This window comes from Ammospiza caudacuta, chromosome 1 (assembly GCF_027887145.1).
Source record: "Ammospiza caudacuta isolate bAmmCau1 chromosome 1, bAmmCau1.pri, whole genome shotgun sequence".
Lineage (NCBI taxonomy): Eukaryota > Metazoa > Chordata > Aves > Passeriformes > Passerellidae > Ammospiza > Ammospiza caudacuta.
The window spans coordinates 139,260,919-139,274,600 of NC_080593.1; the positions used below are offsets into that span (position 1 = coordinate 139,260,919).

At 38.3% G+C, this 13,682-nt stretch overlaps 1 protein-coding gene across 3 annotated transcripts in view; it reads left to right on the top strand.

The window, feature by feature from the left end:
* TRPS1 (transcriptional repressor GATA binding 1) overlaps window positions 1-13,682 on the top strand; it is a 206,312-nt gene that overhangs the window by 36,736 nt on the left and 155,894 nt on the right. Inside the window, exons 2-3 of one of the 3 annotated variants that reach the window (XM_058806621.1) lie at window positions 2,236-2,394; window positions 5,516-6,444. In XM_058806621.1, coding sequence (XP_058662604.1) covers window positions 2,358-2,394; window positions 5,516-6,444 — 966 coding nt within the window. In that variant the 5' untranslated portion in view covers window positions 2,236-2,357. Of the gene's footprint in view, window positions 1-2,235; window positions 2,395-5,515; window positions 6,445-13,682 lie in introns of those variants that run through there. The other 2 variants (XM_058806630.1, XM_058806639.1) reach the window with 2 other exon arrangements.

Sequence of the window (13,682 nt, forward strand, 5' to 3'; positions counted from 1 at the left end):
CCCAGAGATTCCGTCTCAGACCGGGAGCTCGCTGGCCTCGTGTGCCTTACAGCTGCTCGATTGTTGCACGGAGAGTGGGGAGGAGGCTCCGCACTGATTGGGACTTTATGTGCTTGATAGAAGCCGCCGCTTTGAACACTTCGGGGTTTTTATATGAAGAACAGCAGACAGACTTTGTAGTCTATTTATGTGTAATAAACTGGGTTTTGTTTTGCGCCTTTTTTTTTTTTTTTTGCTGTTTTTCTTCTCTTTTTTCTTATTTTTTTTTTCTTTTGCAAAAGAAAAAGTGTAAAAAGGAGAGAAATTAAAACCACAGCATCATTTTCCCATGCAGCTATAGCAAGTATCCTGCGATCTCACATGATTGACTGTCCTGCTGGAGTGGAGTGTGGGAAGGTGTCAAAATATGTCTCTCAATCTCGCAAATTTTTTTTTTCTTAAAAGGGAAAGCCAGATGAATGCCAAAAGCACTGCTCCCTTCTCTAGCCCTGCAGTAACAAACTACATGAGTGTATGTTATTAAGATGATAAAGATTAAATTTCTAGTTTCTAACGTGCTATCACAACAGCAAAGGGGGAAAAATCTTGAAAAAATTATGAAAATTAGTCTGATGGTCTCCTTTTAATATTAAGATCGCTCCCAACCCCAACAGACAGTGTAGGCTGGAATTCCACAGGGCTTTTTTGTGGTCCTAATGATTTTAATAATACTTTGTGCTATGTAGCACCTTTCATTAGAGGATCACAAAGTGCTTTACAGTCACTAATTAATTAAGCCTCACAACACTCCTGTGAGATAGGTAAGTATTACACATATATTAAGCTGAGACACCGAGAGTTAATGATTTTTTGCTGCATTATTCTGGGAAAATGATTGATGTTCTCGCGCCGTATGTGCATTATATGTCTTTGTGTGGGTGTGTAATATATATGAGTGTAAAAGTATTAATTTTACTATCCCTTAACAAAGATGTCCTACTTGAGCCTGTTGAATATAAATGTGTATTTTCATTTAATTTTTTGTTGCCGCAGTGTACTGACTGATAATATCACAGTCTTCATATACCCTTGACTCAGTTTGCTCTTTGTCTGCTTGTGCATCTGCTTGTACAAAGAGTAGTCAGTGGCATCTCAAAAAAATCAAACATATTTCTAGATGGATTATTCTGTTAAAAAGAGCGTATGACTAAGATCTGACCTAAACCTGCAGCACAAGCACCAGGCAACAACCATTCTGTTGCAATAGGCATTGATGACAAGCCATCACATTCAGTAAAAGTAATGAGCAACAACAGTGACCCGCTGGGGAGCTGGTGATCAGCAGGTAATTAGCCATTATCTTCACCACTAGTATGAAACTATTGATTACCAGAATTTGTTTTTTCTTTTTTATTTTTTTAAGAAGTTCAGTAATCACTATGGTAATTCATTATTCTGAATTACAAACTGAATCTAGAAGAAATTTTTGTTTCCAGGGATGAACTGATGTGAGTGACTGTTGAACAGAAAATTGCAGATGTATGAACCACATAGAGTAGCCTTGCCTGTTTTTGAGGGAGAGTACATATGACTGCAACCTGGGCCTTATCCAAAATTCCCTCAGCTCGAGAAGTCCTTTCATTCACATCAGGCTTAGTAATTCTTTTATTATGGGCAGATCACTATTTTCAGTGCTGAAAAGCCAGGTCCCAAAGCCTGTTCTTCACTTGGCTTCTTTACTAGCACCTGGCAAATGTGCTTACTATTGCAATGGCACTGGAGAGGTGTGGGAAGTTGTCTGCTAACAATGAAAGTAATACCACGAATTTTTTTTGAAGTGGAACACAAGGCAGCCAGCAGAGGTTAACTTGCAACTGCTGATGGAGTTATTTATTAGGCCAGTCCCATGATGATGCATGTGAATTTTTAAGACACTTTCTTTCTACAGCTCATTTTCAACAGTTACTTTAAAGTTGTTTTAGACTTTGTGTTTGGTAAACATTAGCTCTGAGATACTTTTTGTCTTTTTGTGTGAGTGCGTGTGTGTGCAGGAGCAGGAGCTCCTTCTGAGGAGAAGAGAGCTATGGGATTTCTCATGTTGGAGGGAAATAGAGAACAGCAGACTCTATTTGTATAGTGTCCAGTAATAGATGCATGGGAATGTACAATAGGTATAATAATGTTTTTAAGTGAACACCATATTTTGAATGCATAATTTAGGAAGGAAAACCTTTTTTTTTTTGTTTTGTTTTGCAGATATACAGATCAGCTCTCAAAATGTCTTCTGTGTCTTCCGTGCATCTTCTAAGACAATTGCATTAGCCCGCCTGCTAGTTGACTAATAGAATTAATAATTGTAAAAAGCACTCTAAAGCCACATGCCTTATGAAGTCAATGCTGGGTATGATTTTACAAGTATGTGATCTATTTTTTCAAGTGAAATTGTTAACCGAAAACGTTCTTGGCACACAATAAAACATTGTGCAATCTGTTATTTGTCTTAGAGATAATAATTTCAGAGTGGCTATATTCTTTCTGTATCTAACTTATGACTTGCTAAGGGATGGTTTCTTCAATTTAGGAGTATTGCAAATGTAGTTTTATTTACATAATACGTCTCTGAAAAATGATAGTGGTGGAATTTCGACAACAAAAAAAATCCCTGTGTGTTTTCTTACTGTTCCCTTATGTGGATATCAAATAAATGACAGATGATTTTTCAAAAGCTAAAAGAAAAATAAGGGAAAATACTTTTAAATTCAGCTTAAGGAAGTCAATGTTATTTTCTTTCTTCTTTCCTTTCTTTCTCCAAATGTAGAATGTTGCATGAAAAAGCTCCATTAGGCAGATACTGTTTCCTTTTCCCCCCTCCATTAACAACCCAGACTCACAAATGTATTGGGAAAATTAGAATTAAAGTAGCTAGATCTACTGTCCAGTTAGCCTGTAGAGAGTCTAGATTTTTCTTTTTTTTTTTCTTTTCTTTTCTTTTCTTTTCTTTTCTTTTCTTTTCTTTTCTTTTCTTTTCTTTTCTTTTCTTTTCTTTTCTTTTCTTTTCTTTTCTTTTCTTTTCTTTAAAGGGACTTTTTTTCTGTCCTTTTCTCTGACTCTCTTCTGTCAGTTGTCATGAGGATAGCAAATCTCTAAGCTTTCCTTATCTGCCAAAAATATCTGTAGCAAAAACATTTTATAACATTGCATTTAGTCTTGTTTAATTTTGACTGAGGTAACAGTCATGATGTTTACTTTCTTGATTTCTGATTTTTCTTCACTGTGCAGTCAGGACTTCTTTCTCTGTCATCTGCCACGAATTGCATTTAAACAGAAGTTATTTTAAAAACGGTTTGGGATGTGTAACCAGGAGAAAAGTACATACTTAGCTGAACACCTATCAGAGATACTCACAGATATTTTGTGTGTGTGTTAACCAAGAGCATTCATGGAGTCTCACAGAGAAGTAGCACTGCTGAAAGGCTAATTACTATCTTTATACCTTGAATTATATATGTTTACATGTTGTTTTAGTAGGCTGAGTCTATTGTAATAGTTCTCTTACCACAGCAGAAAATATTTCTTTTCTCTGAGTTCTGAGTGACTTTGTGGTTCAGAAGTTATTGGGGAAAAAAGAGTCCAATGTAGTTCACTCATCCCCTGGTAGGTGTAGTTGATTTTAAAGAGAAGACATTTGGTTCCCAAGCATACGTGTCTTCTGCAGTAAAGCATCGCAGTAGGCATTTAAGAAACCTATTAGGACCACACGGAGTGTTAAAATTTCTGTAATATGAGCTGGCATTCTGTGTGAAAGCCGCCTTGCTGTAGCCCATGCTGCCTGTGGATCAGCTCAACCACAAAGACAACAGAGCCAGCCCAAGACACAAGTTGAACATTTCCCCTAAGAAGTTGTCTGTTTTTATCAACAGAGCTTATAGTGCCCTTTCATGTGGAGCAGATGTAAATAAGAGGATGTACAGATGCCTGTTCTTTTATTTTTAACCTCTGTCCCCAGCCTTGCTTCTCAAAGTACTGTTTTGAGAAGGTTGTCCATGGCTTTCAAAGGTCTGGATACAGCACCATTTGGAGCACATCAGGGCTGCTCCCGGAGTCTCCAGGTGGTCCTCTCTTGGCAGAGCAATGTCTATCTCCAGTGCCTCTGTAGGGCCGGGCCAGGGCTGGCCTGGGAATGGGGGCTCAGACTTGAGTCTGTAGCTCACATCTCATGTGTGGTACTGCAGGCTGTTGCCACCAGACCACACACAATTTGGCAAAGAGAAACATCCATCCTTGTATACAGCATTGGCAGAGATTAAGAGCATAGAAAAGTTGGGGCACATCTGTCTTCTGCCCATAGTTAGCATGTGAACACAAATGGATCAAACCAGCTGGTGATGAATATCAAATCCAGAACCACACAGCTGAGACAGCAGGGGAGTTTAATATATATATTTTCTCTTAAATAGAGTGGGGAAGGTGAAGTGGATGAGGAGTTTGACTTAGTACCTGCATAGTGTGTTTGCTTGTCCTTCCATAATCCCCTCTGTTCAGAAAGCAGCTAACTCATCGGTGGCAGACTCCCCCTTTCTCTCTGATCCTTATTGCTGTCCTGTCTCAGCTTTCTTAAATGGATCCTGGAAGTGTACTTGCAGATTTAGCAGTAGTGGCTATGTCTGCAAGGAGGACTGAAAGGTTTGGCTGATGAGATCCATGTGGATTCCAGGTGTTTTCAGGGCAGATCCTGGCTCAGCCACACAGTGATGTCAAATGTCTGGATCCAGGCCTGTAAAGTTTTATTGACAATGGGTTTCCTAATAAAGTAAGTTTTTCTTTGTTTGGCAAATAGAACTAATTACATGAATAATGGACTGTGGGGCTAGACTCTAGAATATCCATATAATCCTGTTTGAAGTTTATGGGCAGTAGGAGGGGGAACTTTTGCTATATGGAAACTGATACCTGCTTAGGAAAATACTTTCTCTGAAACCTCAAGTACTTACTCTCCTAAATCTGTTTTCTTCCTAATAACTCAAGTTCTTCTTAAGATTATGTCTTTTAGGTCTATTTTTGCAAAGCTATGTTATATGTGAATGTACTGTGTATGAACATTAGACATCAAAAGTTTATTTTTCCCCTTAGTTTTTTAAAATTATTTTAAAAGAAGCATTAATTTAAAATTCTTCCTGCCAGACTATTATCATCCCAAAAGTTAATGAAACCTGCAATTCACTGATTCTCATGGAAGTGTTTTTTTTAGGTTCTTTACAGTTCTCTTTTTAGTTAAGTTTAGTCTCAGCATAATAATTTTTTAAAAGTTTTCTGCATAGCTTAAAAACCTGTTCAACAAAAATTTTCTGAAAAGTTGATGTACTCAAGATATTTGTATAGTTCAGAATGCTTTTAAAGGTGTCAGGTTTATAATCTGTTACATATCTTGTATATCTTGAATAATTCTATAGGTTTTTTTTTCCTTTTTTTTCTTTTTTCTCTCCCTTTTTTTTTTTTTTTTTTTTTTTTTCCTTTCTTATTTCTTTTTCTGTGGTAGATATGGTCCGGAAAAAGAATCCCCCTCTAAGAAACGTTGCTAGTGAAGGTGAGGTACAGACCCTTGAGTCTACAGGTACTGAAAGTGAAGAGTCTGGAAGGAAAAAAGAATTTTCTGCAGAGCAGATGCAAGCAAACACTGACCAGGGTGATGCGGCAGAGTTAAGTAACAAGGAGGAACTTTGCATGCATATCCAAGAGTCATCTTCCAGTGTTAAAAAGGACTTGAAAAGCTCAGTGCTGAGTGAAAAGGCTGGCTTCAATTATGAAAGCCACAATAAGGGAGGAAATGTTCCATCCTTCCCTCATGATGAGGTGACAGACAGAAATATGCTGGCTTTCTCATCTCCAGCTGTTGGGGGAATCTGTGAGCCCTTGAAGTCTCCTCAAAAATTAGATGCAGATGACACCCAAGATGTGGTCTGTACCCCGTCAGGAGATGCAGCAGAGACAAATGAGGAGCATCAGATGTCGCCAAAAGCTTCAGATGAAACAGTGCAAGTGCAAAGTGGTCAAACCGATGGCCAAGGCTCAAGCCCGGTCCCCATGGCCTCTAAAAACCCACAAGTGCCTTCAGATGGGGGTTTAAGGCTGAACAAATCAAAAGCAGATTTGTTGGTAAATGATAATCCAGATACAGCGCCTCTGTCTCCAGAGCTTCAGGACTTCAAATGCAACATTTGTGGGTACGGTTACTACGGGAACGACCCCACAGATCTCATCAAACACTTCCGCAAGTACCACCTAGGACTGCACAACCGCACCAGGCAGGATGCTGAGCTCGACACTAAAATTTTGGCTCTCCACAACATGGTGCAATTCAGCCACTCCAAAGACTTCCAGAAAGTCAACCGCACTGTGCTTTCAGGGGTACTGCAGGACATCAATTCCCAGAGGCCTGTCCTATTAAATGGGACTTACGATGTGCAGGTTTGTATGCTCCCAGCCTCCCCGCTTCTGCTCGCTGCCTTCTCAGCTGCAAAGCCAGATCTTGCAAAGCCTGTCCTACCTACGTGATTCCTGTATCTCATATAACCTGCTTAAGCCTCCAGAACCATTTTGGTCTATTTTAGCCAGGCTTTCTGCAGGTCTGCTGAGCGTAAATGGGTATTTGGCTTTTTGACCAGTGACATTTCTGTGTAGGATTTAGTCGTTATGGTAATCAATAGCAAGAGATCTTATTCAGCAGACAGGCAAACGGCTGAATTGGTAATCATATCTGAAGGATTTACTGTCACAGAAAGAAAAGAGCAAATAATAATGAAAAATAACCACCAGATAGACAAAAGACAGCAGCTGGAAATTAAAAATGTAATCCTAAATTATCAGCTGCTGGGAGTCAAGATTTGGCTTATTGATTCTTTATTAAGATAAAATAAATGACAAGTCTTGGCAGCTCTGAAGTTGTCTAGTGCCAGAAAAACAGGATACACAATGGATATTTAAAACATTTCAAAAAGTAACAGTAATCCATGCTGTCCTTCATGTTGTAAGCCTGTAAGAAAAGGATTATTGCCTTAGTCATTCTCATCTAGTTGAAGTTGGAGGAAAACTACAGATACTGCTTGGAAAAAAAATCTTATTTTTACCATGAAAGAGTGAACTCAAAAGTTTTTCATGGACTTTTTATTAGTTTCTTTTCCTCTAGTATTTAATTATTTTTAAAAAGATTCTTTAAAAAAATATTCTTGGACTTTTGGAACTGAGAGATACAGTAGGATATTTCAGTATTCTATATGATACAAAAATTCAGATTTTAAGAAAAATCAAACCAAAGTAACAAAGTTTGCATACCATACATGCTCAAATGTCAATCCATTTTCAAGTGACTGCGTACATGGAAACATTGTAGTAATCACTAGATAAAACTCCCAGGCTATGTTAAAATAAAAAGGTAGAAAGGTGGAAATTGTGCTTGCAGAAGCCATAGCTATAAGAAAGAAATTTTGCAAGACAGGTTAAGATGGCTAACTTCTAACATCAAGGAAGAAACCAAAACCAGGAAAAAGTCAGGAACTTGAAGCTTTGCAAATTATTTAAACTTTTCCTCTTTTTAAAGAACTCTACAATTTCTTTGTGGAGCAGCAAATCAAACTAAGGTCGTTACTATGTGTAAAAGCTGCCATCTTTGAACTGCTGCCTTACTAAAAGATCACTGGCTCATGTCAGACATTCTGTCCTGTCAAACTCTGATTAGAAAGCAAATACGTGATGTAGTTAAAAGAGGTTAGAAGTGAATAATGTCAGATTGTGAAATGATGATTTATAATTAGCACATAGTATGATGTTAATACCTGGATTTCCTGCTATAGTTTCAGTGTGCTGACTCCAGGGACAGCATCTTAGAGCAACTGATCTGTGCTGTCAGGAAGACATTCAAACTGGACAGCTCAGACATACAGTATAGAGGAATTTGAGTTTCTAAATACACTTTCATTTCCTCCAAACAATTGTTTCGTTAGGTCCTTAGTTATTTATAGGAAAGTTTATGCTTGATTAGAATTAGCTGGATGTTTTTCCTTTGCAGTGCTCTCAGAAATAAAACAGATGTGTGAGCTATCTCAGTTTGAACTGATAGAATGAGAAATAAAACAGCTGAACCTAGACTATACTTGTCTACTAAACTCTGGCAGTAAGATACTGCAGGGGAGACAAAAAGCAGTAGGAAACAGTCCATAGATAATCTACTTAAGATCAGTCTTTTCTCAGACAAAAAACATTTTCCAAAATAGAACAGACAGCCTATACAATGTTGGCTGTTTATTTGAAAGAAAAAAACCCTGCACCTAGAAAATTAATTTTTAAGGGTGCTAGTTTTCCCTGGTCAATTTGGGAATAGAAGATTAAATAAGCTTTTGTGGCAAATGCAATACTTCATCAATTGCACGTGTGCTAGGCATTGATCCAGAACATGTCAGAAGATAAGTAACTAATTAATATTTTTATGCTTTCTCCTCCCCCACTCCTGATTCATAGCAGCTTTGAGAGGTTCATGAACAAAGTAAAAGAACATTTGAAAATCCCTTTTGCATCCACACATGTTTATATTACTCCTATATCCATTTTGAAGGGTTTTTTCTCATGCATCTGAACGGCTGGCATCTCCCACCGCAACAAGGGATCATATTGATTGGTGCTCCAGTTAAAATCAGTTCAGTCAAACTCCTGTATAACATGAGAGGGAACTGAACCTGAATAAGAATAATTGGTTCACGTTAACACTATTATTTTTTATAGGTACTGGGCTAAATGAAAATAATCCCTTTGTAATTAACTTGAAATAGTAATGAACTGGGCTTAGGATCTAATTTATTGATTCCCTTGCACTTAGCAAACGGTTCTGTTGTAGCTAGGCTGGAAGTTATTGATAGATTTATGGTCTCAGGCCATGGAACTGGGCACAGAAGCCAGAGGATGGAAGATGACTGACTTTGATCTGGCTCACAATAGTCAGTTGGAGATGATGGTATGTGAAGATTGGTAGTAGTGAGGGATGCTACGGAGCCCCACAGTTAGCATTCATAACAAAGGCAAACAAAAAGCAATGGGAAAATGTTTGAGTGCAGGAAAATACAGTATCTTCTATCCTATCTGTCGAGATCTAGGGATGTGGTCCATTTGCTGAGGGCTTGGAAAAAGAAATTAAATGTGTTTTTGGACTTGTATCAGAGAAGTTAAACCTCACCCATAGCCAAAAAACACCCTCTCAACCCCAAAAAGCAGCTTTTAGGGGGTATAATCAGCAAAACTGGGGATATATGTATGGTTTCACATACAGGTATTCAAATATTGGGAGTGTGTTTTGTAGTACCTAAAGAAAATTTGTCTGGGAGCTGTGTAAATAATCCAGTCTTTCTGGCATTCCTATTGTGCAGATTTTAACTTGATATGAATATTTAATGCAGCAGATTCCTTTGTCTTCTTAGAAAATGTTGTTTTCTGTTGAAAATCTGTACTTTTTGTTCCCATTTTTCTCTTTTAAAGTTTTTGGTTCATTTAGTTATAAATTCCATAGGATTGGGTGAAATCACTCAGCTGTTTCTGGGAGATTAACTTTCTTGCCAGTATAGATTTCAGAAAACATTCACTATCACATCTCTGAATTCCCAGGGAATGTGTTAATCAGCTTTATAGCTTTTATAATCAAAATAATATTTGAAGTGAGTTCAATGGATCTTTTGCTGATATGCTCCCCATTACTTTTTCTTCACATTTAGTTAATTGATCAATCTCTATAGGCAACTTTGTCTTGCTGGATATTTGAGGATATTGGATATTGGGCTTTAGGCTTTGTGGACGTGTCTAAAGCAGTAGCCTTTATACTGGATCTAAAGACTTCACTTAAAGTAAAATTCAGGTGACTAAGTTAACAGCTATGATGCTGAAAGCTATTGCCTTTGCTGCTGTATGATTAAGTCTCCTTTTCTGTTTGATCTAATGACTCTTTAATGTGTATATTAACGTCTGGAGACAGGCAAGTTGCTGGCAAGTAGAGAGCAGGCAGTCTTTTTTTCTAACCCCCAATTTTTTAATGAGTAGTAATTGTGACAGCTTCAACAGGAAGGCTGGAGAGTGCTGTCTTGCACATAGCAGCCTATAGCTGAGGCGTGGGACATGCCCAGCAAAAGTTAAGAAGCAGGCTTGGATCCCCTCTGAGAGAGCAAGGAAAGGAACCCACTTTTCCTGTTTCCTGAACAAGTGTTCAAGCCATTAGGCTATTGTATAAAAGGGAGCGTGACCCCATTTCCTGGTGTGTTTTAAAAGAGAATAGTGTCCCTCAAAGAAAGGACAGAAATGTCTGTGTTCAGGTAAGGGTTTCAGATGGCATGTCCCAAGGGAGAAGGGTATTTATGCATCCATGAATAAAGACAGACTGCAGTGATCAGCAGTTCTTATGGTTGCTTCATATTGTGTGTGCTACCTTTGAGGCGCTTCCTGCTCAGCATGGCCCTGCTTCTGGAACTCATTGGCACAGGTCTACCTCCTCTTCTATTCAGACATTAAAAAGATTATGACGGTACAATTTTTTTTTTTTTTTATTTAGTCCTCTGATTTTGATTGTTTCATGGTTTTAGATCTAGACAGACATACAAGACAAATTTCTGGAAAAGCATGGCATAGTAAAAGCCATCATTAGGTTTGTTGATTGCATTTCACTGCACCTGGGGTAGGGGAGAGAAAGAAAAAGAATAAATGACTGCGTTATCTACTACTCCACAGAGTAATATGAGATTATTGACAGTTGTTTTCTTCTATGGTTCTAGACATCCAATATTGTAAGAGTTGTCTTATACCACTCAGCCTAATGCTTTATCATATGTGAATCACAGAATGATTTGGGTTGGAAGGGATCTTAAACCTAATCTACTTCCAACCCTCCTGCTATAGGCAGGAACATCTTCCAGTAGACTAGGTTGCTCAGAGCCCCATCCAGTCTGTCCTTGAACACTACCAGGGATTGGGCATCTCTTTGTAGAGCATCTACTGTTTCTCTGGGCAACCTGTTCCAGTCACTCAGTTGTTCTCCTGGTGAAGTATTTCTTCCTAATATCTTATTTAAACCTATCCACTTCCATTTTGATGCTGTCACCCCTTGTTCTGTCACTACATGCTCTTATAAAAAGTTCCTCTTCAGCATTCTTGTGCCCTTTTAGGTACGGAAGCCTGCTATAAATTCTCCCTAGAGCCTTCTCTTCTCCAGGCTGAACAACCTGTCTTCATGTCTCCAGCCTTCTGATCATCTTCATGGCCTCCTCTGGACTCACTCCAGCAGGTCCATGTCTGCCTTATGCTGGGACCCCCAGAGCTGGAGACCCATGCCCAGGTGGACCAGGTGGGGTCTCACAAGAGCAGAATAGAAGGGGAAAACCACCTCCCTTGACCTACTGGTTACATATCTAAGTACATATAATGAACATTAAATAAGTAAATATAATGAATAGGGCTAGCAACTGCTCCCAGATTTCACAGCAACCAAAAGGATTTCTGAATCTCCAGCCAGCAGGCTGCTCAGTGTCTTAGAATGTGATAGAAGTGCCCACACAGAGTCTGTAAAGCTCTTCCTCTTGTGTCCTTTATAAATCCCCAATGAGTTCTATGTGTCTACATGGTGTTATGCCCTGATTAGTATTTAGTGGTCTGGATTTCAATGTATCAAATCTGGCATGTTTTCTCAGGTTAGACATGTGTAACTAGTATAAAGTCTAGTCTAACTAGGATTCAGCTGAATGAGAAACAGTGATTTTATTTGTAGGTTCTGGTTTTTGTCCTCCATGCTTTTATTAGCAGTTAGATTGAATATGAAGCTGTGAAGGTAAGACTTAAAAAAATGTCGGAATTTTTAGGGGTACAGTTGTAATCAGCAGTGCTTTTCATGATAAAGTTTTGGTGATTTTGGCAAAGGGACTCACGGTGATGAAGTGAGAATTACAGACTGGTGGCCTAAACAAGTACAGCACTTTCTGTTTTGTATTATTGGCAAGTCAAACCTTAAAGTTCTTTGTTATCAAGTGGGTTTCCTAGAAGGTGACACAGGTGCATAAGTGGTTGACGTGAGCAAACATGCATATGAATGAATTTCATTTTCCTTGCATGCTTAGAAATGGATCCAAATTTTATATTGTTTGTCTCACTGATTTTGGCTTAAATGTCCTTAATACAGGAATTAGAATTAACAAACTGAACAACTGTTGCTGCATCTTATGTACCCCGATCTTGTTGAGTACATTGTGCCATGCTAGTTTTTGCAGCATATCTTAGAACAGAACTTGCATGAAGGTGGATGTCACACAAGGCTCACTTCATGTCAGCCATGTTGCAGACACCCTGGGCACTTTGCTGTTAAACTGAAAACTATCAAGCTCTCTTTGAGCGTTGCACCTGCACGTGGGCATACCTGCTCATTTTGAATCTTACTTTTGGGTCATTATCAGGCTTGGAGGCTGCCTTGCACACTTGGGAGTGTCACTTCTCAGAAGCACAGGATTCAGTCTTCTCTTTTAAACAACTGACATGAAAAAAAAATGATGGGAGGTAGAGAAATTGGTGGTGGTAAATCACACATATAAAGAAGTCCATAGGCATTTGCTTGGGAGCAACATATATGTATATTTGCTTCTTAATGCATATATAACTGCATATGTGCATATTTACAAATATTATGTGAAAAAGCACATGGAAGAGGTATTTAACTTCTATATTGACAATAGCTGATAGGCAACGATTTGTATGATTATATGCAGTAGAAGTTCTTTATATCACTTCTGTGGAGATATTTGCACGTTTACTCTTCAGAATGATGGGTTGTGATTTACATTGTGTCAGCTGCACTTACACAGTAAGTGCCTGGAAACATTGCCTTGCTCTGTGGCAGAAATAAGCTATTTTAGCTGCCTTGCAGTGAGAAGTAGTCTATACTAATATTAGAATATTCAGATGGACAGTTTGTGGAACAACTGATGTGATATATACTCACAGGCTTCAAAGCGAAGTTGTTTATGTGTTGATATTCCTTACCTTATTGCAGGGATATTTGGTAATGTTTGAAGAACAGCTAATAAAAACAGTTGGTGAGACCAGTAATGTTAGTACTTATACTTAAAGTTATGAGCTGCTAAGATAGTCTACAGAAAGGATGAGAGCTCGAAAAATAAAGTTCCTGGGGAAAAAAGAAACCCACTAGGTTTTCTTCTGGTATAAGTCAGTGCGAGTTTGCCTCTAAGCCTGTAAGGCTGTGTGAGTTTACAGTAGCCAAGGAACTGTCTGGTAATTTAACTGCAGAGAATAGAAGGAATGGTGCTTCTTTAGATACTAGTCTAGTAGCACTAGTTAGCAAATGAAAGTCTTGATTTTCTCTTTCTTTCTTTTGTTGGTTTTGCACATCTGGTCTCCTGACCTTAATTTAAGTTCTGTTATTGTTCTGTCACAGTCTTTGTTTTAAAAATACTTATAAAATTCAAATGACACAAAAACTGTGTTGGGTTCAATGGCAACAGAATAAATCTCAAGAAGAATGCACTTACTTTGAATGAATGTGATCCCATAGCTTGCTTTCTTGTTTTGGTAAGTATGAACAGCCCAGAAAGCCAGGAGTTTGCCCTGAGTTTTTGCTTCACTTGTGCAACATAGATTTATGTACCTATAAATTAATCATAGTAAATAGTTTTAAG